This window comes from Oncorhynchus masou, chromosome 17 (assembly GCF_036934945.1).
Source record: "Oncorhynchus masou masou isolate Uvic2021 chromosome 17, UVic_Omas_1.1, whole genome shotgun sequence".
In the NCBI taxonomy this organism is placed as follows: Eukaryota; Metazoa; Chordata; class Actinopteri; order Salmoniformes; family Salmonidae; genus Oncorhynchus; species Oncorhynchus masou.
Window position 1 is genome coordinate 17,114,800 of NC_088228.1, and position 21,217 is coordinate 17,136,016.

The window sequence follows — 21,217 nt, forward strand, 5'->3', positions numbered from 1 at the left end:
CTCTCTTCTGCAGGAATCAGGATGTGTGTTACTGTTAGGTTGTTTAAATTAAAGTAGTACAAAGAGGTGCTCATGGTGCATTTAAGCAAGGAGGTGTGGTATATGGCCAATATACCACGGCTAAGGGCTGTTCGTAGCACGACGCAACGCAGAGTGCCTGGATACAGCCCTTAGCTGTGGTATTTTGGCCATATATCACAAACCCCAGAGGTGCCTTATTGCTATTATAAGCTGGTTACCAATGTAATTAGAACAGTAACAAGAAATGTTTTGTCATACCTGTGGTATACGGTCTTATATAACACAGCTGTCAGCCAATCAGCATTCAGGGCTCGAACCACCCAGTTTATAATTAAGTATATACCAGTTGTCAAAAAAGTACCCAATTGTCATATTCAATGTAAAGATACCTTAATAGAAAATGACTCAATTAAAAGTGAAAGTCACCCAGTACAATACTACTTGAGTAAAAGTTTGGTTATAAAGTTTGGTTATAAGTTTGGTTATAAATATACAAAAGTAAATGTAATTACTAAAATGTACTTAAGTATCAAAAGTATGAATAATTTCTCATGACATTTTAAGCAAACCAGTAGGAACAACTTTCATGTTTTTTAAAATTATGGATAGCCGGAGGCACACTCTAACACTCAGACATCATTTACAAACGAAGCATTTATGTTTTGTGAGTCCGCCAGATCAGAGGCAGTAGGGATGACCTTGATAAGTGTGTGAATTGGACCATTTTCTGTCCTGCTAAGCATTCAAAATATAACGAGTACTTTTGGGTGCCAGGGAAAATGTATGGAGTAAAAAGTACATTATTTTCTTTTGGAATGTAGTGAAGTAAAAGTAGTCAAAAATATGCATAATAATTGTAAAGTACAGATACCCCAAAAATACTTAAGTAGGACTTTAAAGTATTTTTACTGAAGTACCTTACACCACTGGTATATACTATACTGCCTAAATACTGTATATAGCTGTTTTGTCATTAGGTTGCATTATTTTATTAATCTAAGTGTAACCACGCTCTGTCCTCTTTCTCTCTCCCACCCCTCCCCCCTACCCTCTCTCCAGACACCTTCCAGTACCTGCTCTCCTTCTCCCAGGGCCACCTCTCATCCCTTCTAGAGGACACCTACTCGCCCCTCTCCCGCGAGGCCCTCCCTCATGTCAACGCCCTCTTCTCTTCCCTCTCCCTTTACATCCGCGGACACAACCTCTCCCTCGAGGCCGCAATCACACGTTTCTACGACAACCTCTTCCCACTCGTCTATGTACGCTTGGTCAACCCCGGCATGGGCGCGGCGGGCAAGAGGGGCGAGTGTCTCCGCGCGACCCGGCAAGATGTCAACCCGTTTGGCCCTCATCCCGATACGCTTGCCCAAGAACTCAGGCGCGCCCTGGGCGCCGGGCGAGCCCTATCCCTCGCTCTCGCCGAAGGAACCAAGGTCATGAACGCCACAGAACACGTTTCCCTCACCAAAGAGTGTTTACGGGGCTTGACCAAGATGCAGTACTGCTCGCACTGTCGCGGGCTGACGCTGATCAAGCCGTGCATGGGCTACTGCTTGAACGTGATGCGCGGTTGCTTGGCGAGCGTGGCCGAACTGGATGGGCCGTGGCGGAGGTATGTGGCGGCACTGGAGGAGCTGACCCACGCTGTGGCTGGACAACACAGCCTGGAGCTTGCCCTGCTGGGGGTCAGGGGGCACGTGAACGAGGCTATACTCCATGCACAGCTCCACGGGCCAACACTGACCGCTACGGTGAGGAAAAAGAGTAGATAGACACAAACACACACACACACACACACACACACATTCTCTGTCGTGTTAGCCCGAGTGGTTTTAGGATAGCATCATCGTTGAGGGTGATGCTAAGTCCTTTAGTCTCTCTCTCTCTCTCAATTCAGTTTAATTTAATTTAAAGGGCTTTATATTATGTATATATACAGTGTTGTAACAATGTGCAAATAGTTAAAGTACAAAAGGTAAAATAAATAAACGTAAATATGGATTGTATTCACTATGGTGTTTGTTCTTCACTGGTTGCCCTTTTTTCACTTCACAAATCTTGCTGCTGTGATGGCACGCTGATATTTCACCTAATAGATATGGGAGTTTATCAAAATTGGGTTTATTTTCAAATTCTTTGTGGGTCTGTGTAATCTGAGGGAAATATGTGTCTAATATGGTCATACATTGGGCAAGAGGTTAGGAAGTGCAGAGGGAAGTGACCCCTAATTATCTTTCTGTTTTCTCGTGATTTGGTTGGGTCTAACTGTGTTGCTGTCCTGGGGCTCTGTGGGTCTGTTTTTGTTTGTTAACAGAGCTCCAGGACCAGCTTGCTTAGGGGACTCTTCTCCAGGTTCATCTCTCTGTAGGTGATGGCTTTGTTATGGAAGGTTTGGGAATCACTTCCTTGTCGGTGGTTGTTGAATTTAACAGCTCTTTTCTAGATGATGATGATAAGCGGGTATCGACCTAATTCTGCTTTGCTTGCATTATTTGGTGTTTTGCAGAATTCTGCATGCAGAGTCTCAATTTGGTGTTTGTCCCATTTTGTGAATTCTTGGTTGGTGAGCAGACCCAAGACCTCACCACCATAAAGGGCAATGGGTTCTATGATTCTAGTATTTTAAGCCAGATTCTAATTGGTATGTCAGATTTTATGTTCCTTTTGATGGTATAGAAGGCCCTTCTTGCCTTGTCTCTCGGCTTGTTCACAGCTTTGTGGAAGTTACCTGTGGCGCTGATGTTTAGGCTGCGGTCAAATCAAATCAAATCCAATGTTGTTTTCACATGCGCCGAATACAACAGGTCTACCTTACAGTGAAATTCTTACAATCCCTTAACCACCAATGCAGTTTTAAGAAAGTACCAAAAAAAAATTATATTTTTTTAAGTAAGAGATAAGAATAACAAATAATTAAAGAGCAGTAGTAAATAACAATAGCGGGGCTATTTACAGGGGGTACCAGTACAGAGTCAGTGTGCAGGGGCACCGGTGTTGACAATAACAGAGAGTAGCAGCAGCATAGAAGAGGGGGGGGGGGCAATGCAAAAAGTCTGGGTAGCTATTTCATTAGCTGGCGAAGTGGTTTCTTCAATTACATTGAGCTGATTTCTGACCTTCTTTTTCTGTAGTGTATTTCTGTATTGTTTTAGCGATTCACTATAGTGAATCCGATGGCTCAGGTTTTCTGGGTCTGTATGTTTTTGGTTGGATAGGTTTCTCAATTTATTTTTTAGGTTTTTGCATTCTTCATTAAACCATTTGTCATTGTTGTTAATTTTCTTTCGTTTTCTGCTTGGAATGTTTCGATTTGACAGGGAAGCTGAGAGGTCAAATATACTGTTTAGATTTTTTACTGACAACTTTACACCGTCCCTTTTACAGTGAAATGTTTTGTCCAGGAAAAGGTCTAAAAGGGATTGAATTTGTTGTTGCCTAAGAATTTTTTGGTAGGTTTCCACACTACTTTACTTCCATATATTGCAGTTCTTAATATTATTCAGTTCCTTTGTCCTTGATGCCTCATGATTGAGTACTGGTTTGTTTAAGTAGACTGTGATTTTGCTGTGATCTGATAGTGGTGTCAATGGGCTGACTGTGAACGCTCTGAGAGACTCTGGATTGAGTTCAGTTATAAAGTGGTCTACAGTACTGCCAAGAGATGAGCTATAGGTCTACCTACCATAGGAGTCCCCTCAAAGTCTACCATTGACTACGTACATACCCAGTGTGCGACAGAGCTGCAGGAGTTGTGATCTGTTTTTGTTGTTTATGTTGTCGTAGTTGTGCCTAGGGCGGCGTATGGGGGAGGAAATGCTGTCACCTCCAGGTAGGTGTTTGTCCCCCTGTGTGCTGAGAGTGTCAGGTTCTTGTACAGTTCTGGAATTTAGGTTGCCACAGACTAGTACATGTCCCTGGGCTTGAAAATGATTGATTTCCTGCTCCAGGATGGAGAAGCTGTCTTCATTAAAGTATGGGGATTCTAGTGGGGGGATAGTGTGATAAAGCAGATGATTGTGGACTACAGGAGAAAGAGGACCGAGCACGCCCCCATTCTGATGGGGCTGCAGTGGAGCAGGTTGGAGCTTCAAGTTCCTTGGTGTCCACATCACCGACAAACTAACATGGTCCAAGCACACCAAGACAGTCGTGAAGAGGGCATGACAAACCCTATTCCCCCCCAAAAGATTTGGCATGTGTCCTCAGAACCTCAAAGGTTCTACAGCTGCACCATCAATAGCATCTTGACTGGTTTCATCACTGCCTTGTATGGTAACTGCTTGGCCTCCGACCGCAAGGCACTACAGAAGGTAGTGCGAACGGCCCAGTACATCACTGGGGCCAAGCTCCCTACCATCCAGGACCTCTACACCAGGTGGTGTCAGAGGAAGGCCCTAAACATTGTCAAAGACTCCAGCCACCCTAGTCATAGACTATTCTCTCTGCTACCGCATGGCAAGTGGTACTGGAGCGCCAAGTCTAGGTCTAAGAGGCTTCTAAGCAGCTTCTACCCCGAAGCCATAAGACTCCTGAATATCTAATCAAATGGCTACCCAGACTATTTGCATTGCCCTCCCCCCTTTTACACCGCTGCTACTTTCTGTTGTTATCATCTATGCATAGTCACTTTAATAACTCTACCTACATATTACCTCAACTAACCGGTGCCCCCACACATTGACTCTGCACCGGTATCCCCCTGTATATAGTCTCGCTATTGTTATTTTACTGCTGCTCTGTAATTACTTGTTACTTTTATTTCTTATTCTTATCTGTCTGTTTTTTGTTTAACTGTATTGTTGGTTAGGGGTATTTCACTGTAAGGTCTACAGCTGTTATATTCAGCCCATGTGACTAATACAATTTGATTTGTGGGGATTATTTTCCCACGTTGCTCTTTCCCTCCCACGTACGCTAGTTGTATAGATATTGCTTTCTGTCTCATGCCAGTCTTTCACTACTCTAGAATGAGCCTGTTCTCTATAGGACCATTCATATGTCCAGTCTGTCTCTGGTGGCACCCTCAGGGCGAGAACTAATAGGACTACCTGGATTACACGCTGCTTCAACAACCTTTACTGGGAACTTTTACTGGCTGACGCTACTGGATTTACTGGGTCTTTATAACTAATGTAACTCCCAATAGCCTCTCCTTCTCTCTCTCTTTTACCTTTTCTTTCTCTCTCTCTCTGTCTAACTGAGTTTGTTTGGAGGCTGTTAGCCAATAGCCATAGTCTGGTGTGATGTGGGGTATTGGGAGTCTGGGGTTGCAGTAGAAATAGAATATGATCCATGTCTGGTTCTGAACATGAACTAGAGATATCTTGACTGAACTGGCAGAGAAAGGAAACTGTCAGGGAAAATGGACTAGTGGGCTGGATCCTGAGTGGGTTAGTCCTCCATGCTGGGTTGCCTCTGTCTTAATTGGCCCAGAGTGGAGTGGGTGAGTTGCCAGGTTTGGAGGCCGAGTCGGTCCAAGTATGCAGACTCAAAGCCCGGGGTCTGGCTGCCTGGTTGGTATTCATGAGGCAACACACACACAGCTAAGGAACAATTGGACCAGGTCTGTATGATCTCCAGCCAGCCATACACACTGGACCTGTTGGGTGGAAATGTGGCGACCCCCAATGGGACAATGACATTGGGATGTTGGGTCCTCTATGCACACGCACAAGATACACACGCATAGACGTACACACATACTGTATATGAACGTGTACACATACACATGTACACAGACTCACATGCACAAAACACACACACACATACATACAAAGAAAACACACACAAACAACACACACACACTCACTTACATTGGGGACTCTGAGAGTGAGAAACAGTAACCCTGCCCGGTGCTATGTCTTTATAGAACACTGGTGGCCAGTGAAGGAGAACTATAAAGACCCAAACCCAAAAAGACCCAAAAGACCCAAACCACACACCAGGCCGGGTCACCTTTCACTGGTACCTTTTTAACCCCCCGTCATCCCCTCTCTCACTCCATCAATATCAGCCCTATCACTGCATCAATATCAGCCCTATCACTCCATCAATATCAGCCCTATCACTGCATCAATATCAGCCCTATCACTCCATCAATATCAGCCCTATCACTCCATCAATATCAGCCCTATCACTGCATCAATATCAGCCCTATCACTGCATCAATATCAGCCCTATCACTCCATCAATATCAGCCCTATCACTGCATCAATATCAGCCCTATCACTCCATCAATATCAGCCCTATCACTCCATCAATATCAGCCCTATCACTGCATCAATATCAGCCCTATCACTCCATCAATATCAGCCCTATCACTGCATCAATATCAGCCCTATCACTCCATCAATATCAGCCCTATCACTGCATCAATATCAGCCCTATCACTCCATCAATATCAGCCCTATCACTCCATCAATATCAGCCCTATCACTCCATCAATATCAGCCCTATCACTCCATCAATATCAGCCCTATCACTGCATCAATATCAGCCCTATCACTGCATCAATATCAGCCCTATCACTCCATCAATATCAGCCCTATCACTCCATCAATATCAGCCCTATCACTGCATCAATATCAGCCCTATCACTCCATCAATATCAGCCCTATCACTGCATCAATATCAGCCCTATCACTGCATCAATATCAGCCCTATCACTCCATCAATATCAGCCCTATCACTCCATCAATATCAGCCCTATCACTGCATCAATATCAGCCCTATCACTCCATCAATATCAGCCCTATCACTGCATCAATATCAGCCCTATCACTCATCAATATCAGCCCTATCACTCATCAATATCAGCCCTATCACTGCATCAATATCAGCCCTATCACTCCATCAATATCAGCCCTATCACTCATCAATATCAGCCCTATCACTCATCAATATCAGCCCTATCACTCATCAATATCAGCCCTATCACTCCATCAATATCAGCCCTATCACTGCATCAATATCAGCCCTATCACTCCATCAATATCAGCCCTATCACTCCATCAATATCAGCCCTATCACTCCATCAATATCAGCCCTATCACTCCATCAATATCAGCCCTATCACTCCATCAATATCAGCCTTATCACTGCATCAATATCAGCCCTATCACTCATCAATATCAGCCCTATCACTCCATCAATATCAGCCCTATCACTCCATCAATATCAGCCCTATCACTGCATCAATATCAGCCCTATCACTGCATCAATATCAGCCCTATCACTGCATCAATATCAGCCCTATCACTCATCAATATCAGCCCTATCACTCATCAATATCAGCCCTATCACTCATCAATATCAGCCCTATCACTCCATCAATATCAGCCCTATCAGCCCTATCACTCCATCAATATCAGCCCTATCACTCCATCAATATCAGCCCTATCACTCCATCAATATCAGCCCTATCACTCCATCAATATCAGCCCTATCACTCCATCAATATCAGCCCTATCACTCCATCAATATCAGCCCTATCACTCCATCAATATCAGCCCTATCACTCCATTTATTGTGTTCCTCTATTCACCTCTATACATTTTGCAGTGAAAAGCAAAAAGGAAGACGAGGGGTTTATGTAAGGTTCACTCTTGGTTTCCGTAAGGTTCACTCTTGGTTTCCGTAAGGTTCACTCTTGGTTTCCGTAAGGTTCACTCTTGGTTTCCGTAAGGTTCACTCTTGGTTTCCGTAAGGTTCACTCTTGGTTTCCGTAAGGTTCACTCTTGGTTTCCGTAAGGTTCACTCTTGGTTTCCGTAAGGTTCACTCTTGGTTTCCGTAAGGTTCACTCTTGGTTTCCGTAAGGTTCACTCTTGGTTTCCGTAAGGTTCACTCTTGGTTTCCGTAAGGTTCACTCTTGGTTTCCGTAAGGTTCACCCTTGGTTTCCGTAAGGTTCACCCTTGGTTTCCGTAAGGTTCACCCTTGGTTTCCGTAAGGTTCACCCTTGGTTTCCGTAAGGTTCACCCTTGGTTTCCGTAAGGTTCACCCTTGGTTTCCGTAAGGTTCACCCTTGGTTTTCTTTTCCCTCACATATTTATTTCTTGATTCATACTGTACTGTAGACGTACCGGTAGATATGATTTCTGCCGACTCATGTGCTATGTAGGTATTATTGTGTTGCTGTGGTTTTACACTGGGATGTTATCCCAAGCGATTTAGTGGTTGGCACACACACCAGGACTCTCTCCCTCCCTCCCTCTCTCTCAGTGGGCTTCAGTCTCTACACAGAGTCTGCATTGTATGCTGCCGCACGCTATAGCATCAAGGTTACCTCACACACACTAGAGATGTGACAAATGAAAACAAATTCTTAACATTTAAACAATAAGAACATTCATAACATTCCACGTGAATTCACAATGCAACAGTTTGGGTCTCACAGTGCATTCATTTCAGATGGATGATTGCGCCTGGACTACCATTACTGGATCTCAATTCCACCTCGCAAAGTTGACATTTCCTTCTCATGTAACTTCTCAAAGTATTTTCCTACAGGACTTTGCTGCTGTCTCTGGCCTTTATTTAGCATGTTAGTAGCGATGACGGTGGAGGGGTCGACTCCAAAATAATGGATTCCCCGGATTCAGTCGAACTTCCCAGAACACAAAAACTTGCATCTTTCATAGCGAGCTAGCGAGGGACTGAGAGAGAGAGAGGGGAGGGACACAGCATAGGCAGGCTGGCCCACAGGAAGACAGAGTCAGAACCATGCACTAGGACTATCTATCTATAAATTGTATCTCACAATTTCTTGGCTTGCAATGTCTCACAACTTAAACAGTAAAGCAGGGCCTATGCTAGGCTAGGATATTCTACACAAAAGACCAGTGGTTTGCGAAGTACCCAATTGTCCAACTTGAGTAAAATAATAATAATAATATAATATATCCCATTTAGCAGACGCTTTTGTCCAAAGCGACTTACAAGTCGGCTGGGGCCACTACTTTTTGCATATGGGTGGCCCCAGTGGGAAGCGAACCCACGACGCTTGGCGTTGCAAGCGCCATGCTCTACCGACTGAGCCACAAGATACAGAAAATGAATCAAGTGGAAGTCACCCAGTACAATACTACTTGATTAAAAGTCTAAAACTATTTGCTTTTAAATATACTTATGTATCAAAAGTAAACGTAAAAGTAATTTAAAATTCCTTATATTTAGCAAACCAAACAGCCTCGTTTTATTTGTATTTTTTTTTACGGATAGCCAGGGGCACACTCCAAAACGAAGATATAATTTACAAACAAAACAAGTGCTTAGTGAGTTTGCCAGATCAGAGGCAGTACGGATGACTAGGGATGTTCTCTTGATAAGTGTGTGAATTAGACCATTTTCCTGTCCTTCTAACAAGTATTTTTGGGTGTCAGGGAGTAAAAAGTACCCAATTTTGTTTAGGAATGTAGTAAAGTAAAAGTAAAAGTAGTAAAAAATATAAATAGTAAAGTAAAGTACAGATACCCCATAACTACATAAGTAGTACTTTCAAGTATTTTTACTTAAGTATTTTACACCACTGCCGAAGACTGAACACACTCGCATCATTAGCGAAGAGAAAGAACAATGGTGTAATCATTAGTCCAAACAGTTTGCAACTAAATAGAGTTTCAATTGCACAGATTCAGGTAGTTCATTCCCAGTTTCATTCCGTTTGCCTCAATTCCGAAAGTTTTGCATACACTACCGTTCAAAAGTTTGTGGTCACTTAGAAATGTCCTTGTTTTTGAAAGAAAAGACCAGCATCCCGGAGTCGCCTCTTCACTTTTGACGTTGTGACTGGTGTTTTGCGGGTATTAATTAATGAAGCTGCCAGTTGAGCACTTGTAAGTCATCTGTTTCCCAAACTAGACACTCTAATGTACTGTTCTTCTTGCTCAGTTGTGCACCGGGGCCTCCCACACCTCTTTCTATTCTGGTTAGAGCCAGTTTGCTCTGTTCTATGAAGGGAGTAGTACACAGCATTGTACGAGATCTTCAATTCCTTGGCAATTTCTCGCATGGAATAGCCTTCATTTCTCAGAACTAGAATAGACTGATGAGTTTCAGAAGAAAGTTTCTGCCCATTTTGCGCCTGTAATCGAACCCACAAATGCTGATGCTCTAGATACTCAAGTAGTCTAAAAAAAGGCCAGTTTTATTGCAACAGTTTTCAGCTGTCCTAACATAATTGCAAAAGGGTTTTCTAATGATCAATTAGCCTTTTAAAATTATAAACTTGGATTAGCTAACACAACGTGCCATTGGAACACAGGAGTGATGGTTGCTGATAAATGCCTCTGTACGTCTATGTAGATATTCCATACAAAATCTGCCATTTCCAGCTACAATAGTAATTTACAATATTAGCAGTGTCTACACTGTATTTCTGGTCAATCTGATGTTATTTTAATGGACAAAAAACAAGGACATTTCTAAGTGACCCCAAACTTTTGAACGGTATTGTAAGTCTTGGTAGGAGTCCGGTAAGGTGCTTATAAGGTTTTATGAGTCTGGTAAAGGGTATGTGCGGCTCACCCTGTAACAATACAGGACGTGTGAGTGAGGCTGAAAGGCAGCCATTGACGGTTGTATGGGTCATCAGGATGGATTAAGTTTTAGCATGCTCCCAATCTTATTAAGACTGGGGATATGAGGACGTGTGTGTGCCATGTATCCCTTTAACACCTACCCCCCCCCCCACACACACACACACACACACACACACACACAAAATATGAACGCAACATGTAGAGTGTTGGTCCCTTGTCTCATGAGCTGAAATAAAGTATCCCAGAAAATTTCCATAGGCACAAATAAAGTCAGCAAAAAAAGAAACCTCCCTTTTTAGGGACCCTGTCTTTCAAAGATAATTCTCAAAAATCAAAATTACTTTACAGATCTTCATTGTAAAGGGTTTAAACAGTTTCCCATGCTTGTTCAATTAACCATAAACAATTAATGAACATGCACCTGTGGAACAGACGGTAGGCAATTAATGTCATAGTTATGAAAACGTAGGACACTAAAGAGGCCTTTCTACTGACTATGAAAAACACCAAAAGAAAGATGCCCAGGGTCCCTTTTCATCTACCTGAACGTGCCTTAGGCATGCTGCAAGGAGGCATGAGGACTGCAAAAGTGGCCAGGGCAATGAATTGCAATGTCTGTACTGTGAGAGGCCTAAGACAGCGCTACAGGGAGACAGGACAGACAGCTGATTGTCCTCGCAGTGGCAGACCACATGTAACAACACCTGCACAGGATCGGTACATCCGAACATCCCACCTGCGTGACAGGTACAGGATGGCAACAACAACTGCCCGAGTTACACCAGGAATGCACAATCCTTCCATCAGTGCTCAGACTGTCCGCAATAAGCTGATTGGTTCTGCCCACTATGCTTAATTTGTTTGCATTGAAAAGGACACAGATGAACAGTATTGGGATCAGGGCCATTGCTACATATGAGGACACCGATGTCCGGACCTCTGCAATTTTTTTATTAAGAAAAAAAAACCATACAGTATATTTATTTTGGGGAGGAACTCAGTCGGGGTCTTTTTGTAGAATACACAAGGTGACATTTTGAAACTTGTTTGCAGCAGTTTTTCTCTTGTTATATGTCACTCACTGACAGTCACTCAATAGCCCATGTCAGTTAAACAATTTTAGATTGGTAAATTAGTTTAGTTAGTCTAGCCAGCTATCTAAACTTGTAGTAATCATGACTGAATTACCGGCAGTGCACGCAGGGCACGTGCCCAGGGGACTCCCAGGGAGCCCCCATTGATTTTCTTATTCAGTCTCACTTAAATATTATATTAACCTGGAATAAGTCATGTTTTTCTTTTTTTATTGCAGGAAATTAGCCAACACACAATGTCCACAACAAGGAACCAGCTAAATGACCCTTAGGATGATCATGTTGTTTAATCTACATTATGATGTAGTAGGCCTATGGAACTTGGTGCATTAGCAGTGACTCAAATTTGATTGGTGGGCACGGGTGACTGTTCACTTCCTCTTTATGGTTGTGTGTTTGTTTGCCTGCAGATTCTGGGTCACTCACACAGCGCCATGATGGACTCAATTGACCTCTCTCTTTCTGGTCTTTTCCCACTGTCTCTCTCTCTCTCTGTCTGTCTCTCTGTCATTAAGTTCATCCTATCCTCTGCGATCCTCTGCCACATTTAGGGTTTAGGCCTAACTCTCCAAATGTGTTTATAACGATGGGATTGGAGGATTTTCCATGTCAACAAACTCCAAAGGAACAGCTGTATTTTTAATTGTTTTTTAAATGCAATTTTTTATTTTTTTTTAATCATATGTGAGTGATTTAATGATGGTAAACAAGGATTAGAGTGAAGAAAAACAGTGTTCCTTAACCTTGCAACCAAGTTGGAGCCGGACAGTTCACTGTGATATATGAGAGTCTCGGTCTGTCTCTGTCTCTTTTTGGTTGTGTCTCTGTCTCTCTCTCTCTCTGTTTAATTAGCACTGACTTAACTTGGAGGAAAGAGAGAGGGACGTATATAGGAGAGAGAGTGACAGGAGTGGAGAGCGACAGGAGGAAGAAAGGAAGACAAGGACAGATAAAGACAGCGTTATTTGTGACTTAATTTTTAACTTATTTTGTATATAATGTTGCTGCTATGGTCTCTTATGACCAAAAATAACTTCTGGACATCAGAACGGCGATTACTCACCACAAACTGGCGGAGGCTTTTTTCCCCTTTAACCAGTCCGACGAGCCCGACGTGAACCACACACCCGGGAACAGGCCCAAATCCATTTTTTAAACTGCATTGTTGGTTAAGGACTTGTAAGTAAGCATTTCCCTGTTCGGTCTACACCTGTTTTATTCAGCGCATGTGACTAATAACATTTGATTTGATTAGAAGAAAGAGAGAGAGAGAGAGTGTGTAAATCAGCCCTGATCTGACAAGGTTAGTGGTTTAGACAGAACTTATAGCTGTCTCATAGGAAGTGTGGGGAGACATCCAGGCCACGGGCCAAATGGAGGAATCCCGAGGGGTCATTAGGGGTCGCAGGGTGTGGCCTAAATAAACCTCCCTTTTCCAACATGTCTTGTGTGTCGCACCAATAAATCACAGTTGGGAGAATATCAGACCCATCAATCTTTTTCAATTATTTCTCTCCCCTCTCCTCACCCCACTTCCCTGTCTTCTATCCAGCAACATGTTAGACACTTCAGTCTTATCTATTTACCGTATGTCAATAGCAATTTCCATGTCAAGTTGTTCTTTTTCACAAATACATTTAGATTTGTTGGACACAAGAGACAGGCAGTAATTCTTTGTGATTTAATCCCAGCTAAATGAAAATAAAGAGGATACATTTCTCTTTGATTGGTCAACTCTGTTATGACACGTTGCTGTATGGTTGCCACTTACCGGATTGTATTGCATTTTTTTAAATGATATTTGTGCTTAAAAGACATGTGTGTGTGTGTGATGGATGTAGCCCTAAATGCTCTCTCCCTGTGGCCCCTAGAGAGGCTGGTGGGAAATGCATGGAGACACACACACACACCATATGTCTGTGTGTTATTGCTCTGTGATGGCACAGTGGAGAGATGCTTATTGAAAGACGGTAGGAGTTCTGTGTAAATGAAAATGTTTCTGTGCCTCGTTCCTGCAGAATATTCTTTAATGTAGCTATGACGAATTGTGAATTGAGTATACCACAGTTATTTGGCATGTATATTAGTCATTGTTCTAGTGTGTTTTGTTTTTCTGTGCCTGAGAGACTATTGTTAAAAAGGTCATTTAGCCAATGTGACCAAATCAACTCCCCGACTCTGGTATTTCAAGCATCAAATGAGTCACCCAACTTAGCCATTGGATGCTTGAACATGTCCCCTTCTTGAGGCCAGATATGAACCAGCAACCCCTACAGTCGTACAGTCCTAGCGAAGGGCTGCAGGTGAGAAACAAAGTCCACTGATAATGTAGACCTCGAAGCTCAGTGGCGTACGTGAAAGAGTATGTTCATGGGTCCAAATCAAAAGTGAATGGCTGCGATTCTGACCATGAGGCCTTTAAAACATCTTTGAGAAGCCAGATTTGAACAAGCAACCTGAGAATCTCTGTTTCTACACCCATGAGTGTTATCTTTGTCCAGAATGAAACTCGGTTGTAGACAGCAGAGGGGCCAAGCTGGTCCGAGAGCAGTGCGTTTGGGGTTGACAGGATACTCTACAGTGATTGGCTGGAGTCCAAAACCAAGTGGAAAAGGTTCTCTACTTCGAGGAGGATTTGAACCAGCGACTTAAGTATCTCTGTTATTCAACCTACAGTCCTCCACTCTGTCAAAGTGACGATATTGTGTGCAGTCAGCAATATTTTCTTTGAGCTGTGAGTGGAAAATAAGGGGCCAATCAAATCAAATTGTATTGGTCACATACACGTGTTCAGCAGATGTTATTGCGGGTGTAGCGAAATGCTTGTGCTTCTAGTTCCGACAGTGTAGCAGTATCTAACCAGTGATATCTAACAATTTCACAACATATACCCAATACACACAAATCTAGGGAAAGGAAAGAGGGATACCTATTCAGTCCAATTGAATGTATTCAACTGAAATGTGTCTTCCACATTTACCCCAACCCCTCTGAATCAGAGAGGTGCTGGGGGCTGCCTTAATCGACATCAATGTCTTCGGCACCCGGGGAATAGTGGCTTAAATGCCTTGCTCAGGGGCAGAACGACAGATTTGTACCTGGTCAGCTCTGGGATTTGATCCAGCAACCTTCCGGTTACTGGCCCAACTCTCTAATATAAGTAAGGAATGAAATTAAAAATGCATAAATATATGGATGAACAATGTCAGAGCGGCATAGACTAAGGTACATTAGAATAGTATAGAATACAGTATATACATACGGGATGAGTAATGAAAGATATGTAAACATTCATTAAAGTGACTATTGTTCCATTTATTGAAGTGGCCAATGATTTCAAGTCTGAGTATATAGGCAGCAGCCTCTCTTTGCTAGTGGTGGCTATTTAACAGTCTGATGACCTTGAGATAGAAGCTGTTTTTCAGTTTCTCGGTCCCCGCTTTGATGCACCTGTACTGACCTCACCTTCTGGATGATAGCGGGGTGAACAGGTAGTGACTCGGGTGGTAGTTGTCCTTGATGATCTTTTTGACCTTCCTGTGACATCGAGTGCTGTAGGTGTCCTGGAGGGCAGGTAGTTAACCCCCAGTGATGTGTTGTGCGGACCGTACCACCCTGTACGCCGAGGAACTTAAGACTATCCACCTTCTCCTCTGCTCTCCCGTTGATGTGGATAGGGGGCTGCTCCCTCTGCTGTTTCCTGAAGTCCACGATCAGCTCCTTTGTTTTGTTGATGTTGAGTGAGAGGTTGTTTTCCAGGCACCACACTCCCAGAGCCCTCACCTCCTCCCTGTAGGCTGGCTCGTCGTTGTTGGTAATCAGGCCCACTACTGTTGTGTCGTCTGCAAACTTCATGATTGAGTTGGAGGCGTGTGACCACGCAGTCGTGGATGAACAGGGAGTACAGAAGGGGGCTAAGCAAATTGAAGTGTGTCTAGGGTAACAGTTAGGGTGGAGGTGATATGATCCTTGACTAGTCTCTCAAAGCACTTCATGATGACATATGTGAGTGCTACGGGGTGATTTAGTTCAGTTACCTTTGCATTCTTGGGTACAGGAAGAATGGTGGCCATCTTGAACCATGTGGGCACAGCAGACTGGGATAGGTAGAGATTGAATATGTCCGTAAACACTCCAGCCAACTGGTCTGTGCAAGCTCTGAGGACGCGGCTAGGGAGGCCGCCTGGGCCAGCAGCCTTGCGAGGGTTAACTCGTTTAAATGTCTTACTCACGTCGGCCATGGAGAAGGCGAGCACTGTATTATCCTCAAAGCGGGCAAAGAACATGTTTAGCTTGCCCGGAAGCAAGACGTCGGTGTCCTCGATGTGGCTGGTTTTCCGTTGTCGTCCATGATTGTCATAACACTGAAATTAGAATACTGCACTGTTGTGTATGACTTGCAAATTAAGCATTTCATTGTACTTGTGCATGTGACAAGTAAAACCTGTACAATCAGTACTGGACAACAGGGCCGAACTGACCAGACAACATCCCTGTCCCTCCCAAAACTGAACCATGGGTAACAGTCTGTTCCATAGACTTCTTTCAGGATGAGGAACCATCTAACATCAAGTTGTAAAACACTGTACTTCCCCTTTAATGGGCTCTGGTCTGGTCTTGCTAGAATTTTCAGGCCCGTTCAAAACTTTATATATAATTCCAACAAATGAGACAATGGATCCAGAAAAAGGTGTCTCCTTCGAGCCAGATTTGAACCAGCAACTTAAGAACCTCTGCTTTTATACCTACAGCCCTCTGCACTATCAACTGAGCTGTCGAAGGGGTGATTGTGAGGTTGTCAACAGAAAGAACCAATAGTCAACAATGATAAGTGTGAACTGGGAACTATTGTCAGGAGACAATAAGGGGTCAAACTCCCCCCCATACATCACCCCTTCCCTGAATGTAGTGTGATTAGGTTGTAAGGAGGCTGTAGTTTAGATTTTCGTCCGGTAACCTACGGGTCTTCTCCCGCCAACAGGACTTAACATTCTTTGGCTATGGTCGGTAGAAGTCTTAGAAGTCTTGTATTTTCAGGCCCACCTTATCCAAAAAACGAATCATTGGATCCAGGAAAATATATCCTCCTTGTCCTCTTCAGGCTAAGAGGTAGTTCTGACAGTCTCAGGCCTTTTCTCATTTGGGCAAAAGTCCGTCCTCCACCCTCTCTCCTCCGTCCTCTCTCCTCCGTGACTCGAGGAGATGTCAATTTGTTAGTGGGCGAACGGAAGAGTGTCCTCCCCCTCTCAATATCCACCTTTCATCAATGATAGTCAGTCGTGTGTAGCCTAGTCCTTCACAGAAGAGTTTTGAGGTCTGCCACACCCCCGTTGAATCAACTTTTGTTTTGTCAGAGGAGGAAAGCATGTACAGGTAAAAAATAAATGCTAATTATCTTTTTATCTATAAAATGTCTTGCACAACTAACTTAGTTTTTATCACCTTTTTTTAATCACTTTTTTTAGGATCCAACCTGTCAAAATAACTTGTCTGATGACACACGAGTGGAGAAGGAGTCTCATTTCATACAATGCGCATTTTTGCCCACGTTCCCTCTCCTCGCCGCCTCTCCTCGATTACCTTTGACCTTTTTCAAAAGGAGCCGAGCGAGGACGGAGGAGAGAGTATACAGGAATTTAGCATATCCCACTGACAAAAGGCCTTTGTTCCTGTGTGTCCAATTCCGAAATGACTGGCTGTAAAGTCATGATAAAGATTTTCTCCTCCGAGCAAGATTCAAACCAGCAACCTAAGGAGCTCTGCTATTTCACCTTCAGTCCTACACTCTAACTGAGCTATCGAGGATGTATTTATTTGTAGTAACTGTGTGCTTAGAGTCATCAGGTTTGCATGTCCTCTACTTTAGCGCTTTGTGAGCTGAGTGGCCTCCATGTCCAGAATTCAGAGGGCCTAACTGGTCAGAGAACAACCCCCACTCCCCACCTAAGTGCTATTAGTGTTGAGAGGGGGCTGCATATGATCCACATGATTCTGGATGCAGAAAAATATCTCCTTTTTGAGGCTCAGAGGTGCTGCTGAAAGATGCTCCTCTTGACCAAAATGTCTGGCTGTGACACCTGCCGTGAGGACATGGAAACTTTTCTGGCTGGTTTTGAACCAGTGTCCTAAAGACCTCTGTTACTACACCTATAGTCATCCGCTCTACAAACTGAGCTATGAAAACAGTGTTAAAGACTGTCCAGAATTGAAACCACCAGTGGACAATAAGGGGCCAAACATGCTGGACAACCCCCATCCACCTTACCTCCCCTACCCAGAATGCAAAGCGACAGGGGGCCTGAGAAAGTTCCCCTGGTGTTTCCTGGCTGATCCCTAGATAAACAACCCTAGAAGACAGCCTGGGACCAACACTGCTATCTGTAAGACAATACTTCCCTAGAGCCTGGATGGGCTGGGGTGGGTCGGACACCCTCTGGCTCATTCCCTCGCCCTCTGCTCCTTTCCTCTCCACTCTCTGGCCTTGGGGTAGACCGGGGATATACACAGAGACATATGAGATGGGGACGATACATAGACACATGTGTAGGGGATTAGAGACATAGATACGTTCACGCAAACTGTCACACACATGCAGCAAATATGCATACACACATGCAGGCAGGCTTACAAATGCTAACGCACACGTACAGAAGCATATGCAAACACATAATTTAGAATAACACACACATATTCTTGCCTCAGGCAGGAGAAATCCAATTTCATCTGCCTTCTCTAATGTATAGAGAATGTTTGTCTTTGTTTTCCCAATTTGCCGAACAGCAAAGTGTATCAGACCATGGCATCCTATACCATCGTTCTCCAGGCAATCACTAGAGGAATGTCTGAAATGAAGTAGCTGAGATTTTAAAGATATAACAAACAGGTGGTCAAACACAGATGCGCACACACACGCACGCACGCACGCACGCAATCTTCCTAGCTATTTGTCTCAACTTACCCCACTGTCCCCTATTGCTGTTGGACTGGACCATTTAGCTCAATATTGTGTGTTTGTACGTGTGCGTGCATGTGGATGCGCTTGGGTGCGTATGTGTGTGTCTGAAACATCCAATTGTTTGTGTGTGTGTGTGTGTGTTTGTGTGTGTGTCTGTGTGTGTGTGTGGGCGTCGGGGAGATGCAGTCCTGTAATAGCTGTGGTTATTAAGAATGCTGCCCTACCCCTCCACACACCTTCCCAGTCTTACATGCTGGCCCACCCTACACACACACTGCCCCCCCATCCAGCCCAACAGGAGTGTGTTGTCTGGGAAAGGCCCAATAGGGCCCTGTACTGTCTGGGTAAGGCCCAACAGGAGTATGTTTTGTCTGGGTAAGGCCCAACAGGGCACTGTACTGTCTGGGTAAGGTCCAACTGGGCCCTGTACTGTCTGGGTAAGGCCCAACAGGGCACTGTACTGTCTGGGTAAGGTCCAACTGGGCCCTGTACTGTCTGGGTAAGGCCCAACGGGAGTGTGTGTTGTTTGGCTAAGGCCCAACGGGAGTGTGTGTTGTCTGGGTAAGGCCCAACGGGAGTGTGTGTTGTCTGGGTAAGGCCCAACGGGAGTGTGTGTTGTCTGGGTAAGGCCCAACAGGAGTGTGTGTTGTCTGGGTAAGGCCCAACAGGAGTGTGTGTTGTCTGGGTAAGGCCCAACAGGAGTGTGTGTTGTCTGGGTAAGGCCCAACAGGAGTGTGTGTTGTCTGTGTAAGGTCCAGCAGGGCCCTGTGTTGTCTGAATACAACCCAAAATGGTCTATAGGTAAAACAACCCAAACTGGTCTATAGGTAATACAACCCAAAATGGTCTATAGGTAAAACAACCCAAAATGGTCTATAGGTAAAACAACCCAAAATGTTTTATAGGTAAAACAACCCAAACTGGTCTATAGGTAAAACAACCTAAACTGGTCTATAGGTAATACAACCCAAACTGGTCTATAGGTAATACAACCCAAACTGGTCTATAGGTAATACAACCCAAACTGGTCTATAGGTAATACAACCCAAACTGGTCTATAGGTAATACAACCCAAACTGGTCTATAGGCAATACAACCCAAACTGGTCTATAGGTAATACAACCCAAACTGGTCTATAGGTAATACAACCCAAACTGGTCTATAGGCAATACAACCCAAACTGGTCTATAGGTAATACAACCCAAACTGGTCTAATAGGTAATACAACCCAAACTGGTCTATAGGTAATACAACCCAAACTGGTCTATAGGCAATACAACCCAAACTGGTCTATAGGTAATACAACCCAAACTGGTCTATAGGCAATACAACCCAAACTGGTCTATAGGTAATACAACCCAAACTGGTCTATAGGTAATACAACCCAAACTGGTCTATAGGTAATACAACCCAAACTGGTCTATAGGCAATACAACCCAAACTGGTCTATAGGCAATACAACCCAAACTGGTCTATAGGCAATACAACCCAAACTGGTCTATAGGTAATACAACCCAAACTGGTCTATAGGTAATACAATAACACAACCATCTCCCCAGTGGCCCAAGTCTGCCCCCCTCTCCTGCGCCACAGCTGCTTGTGTGTGTGTGTGTGTGTGTGTGTGTGTGTGTGTGTGTGTGTGTGTGTGTGTGTGTGTGTGTGTGTGAGCGACAGAGAGAGAAAAAGAGATGAGAAATATACAGTATATCACAAAAGTGAGTACACCCCTCACATTTTTGTAAATATTTGAGTATATCTTTGCATGTGACAACACTGAAGAAATGACACTTTGCTACAATGTAAAGTAGTGAGTGCACAGCTGGTATAACAGTGTAAATTTGCTGTCCCCTCAAAATAACTCAACACACAGCCATTAATGTCTAAACCGCTGGCAAAAAAGTGAGTACACTCCTAAGTGAAAATGTCCAAATTGGGCCCATTTAGCCATTTCCCTCCCCGGTGTCATGTGATTCGTTAGTGTTACAAGGTCTCAGGTGTGAATGGGGAGCAGGTGTGTTAAATATGGTGTCATCGCTCTCACACTCCCTCATACTGACTGGTCACTGGAAGTTCAACATGGCACTTCATGGCAAAGAACTTTCTGGGGATCTGAAAAAAATTATTGTTGTTCTACATAAAGATGGCCTGGGCTATAAGAAGATTGCCAAGACCCTGAAACTGAGCTACAGCACGGTGGCCAAGACCATACAGTGGTTTAACTGTACAGGTTCCACTCAGAACAGGCCTCACCATGGTCGACCAAAGAAGTTGAGTGCACGTGCTCAGTGTCATATCCAGAGGTTGTCTTTGGGAAATAGACGTATGAGTGCTGCCAGCATTGCTGTAGAGGTTGAAGGGGTGGGGGGGGGTCAGCCTGTCAGAGCTCAGACCATACGCTGTACACTGCATCAAATTGGTCTGCATGGCTGTCGTCCCAGAAGGAAGCCTCTTCTAAAGATGATGCACAAAAAAGCTCGCAAACAGTTTGCTGAAGACAAGCAGACTAAGGACATGGATTACTGGAACCATGTCCTGTGGTCTGATGAGACCAAGATAAACTTATTTGGTTCAGATGGTGTCAAGCGTGTGTGGCGGCAGCCAGGTGAGGAG

General features: G+C 44.0%; 1 protein-coding gene across 2 annotated transcripts in view; it reads left to right on the forward strand.

Moving 5' to 3' along the window:
• The window catches only part of LOC135558630 (glypican-5-like), a 248,390-nt gene that overhangs the window by 66,264 nt on the left and 160,909 nt on the right, over window positions 1-21,217 (forward strand). For both annotated transcript variants that reach the window (XM_064992579.1, XM_064992580.1), the window contains exon 3: window positions 1,081-1,772. In XM_064992579.1, the coding sequence (XP_064848651.1) occupies window positions 1,081-1,772 (692 nt within the window). The remainder of the gene's footprint in view (window positions 1-1,080; window positions 1,773-21,217) is intronic.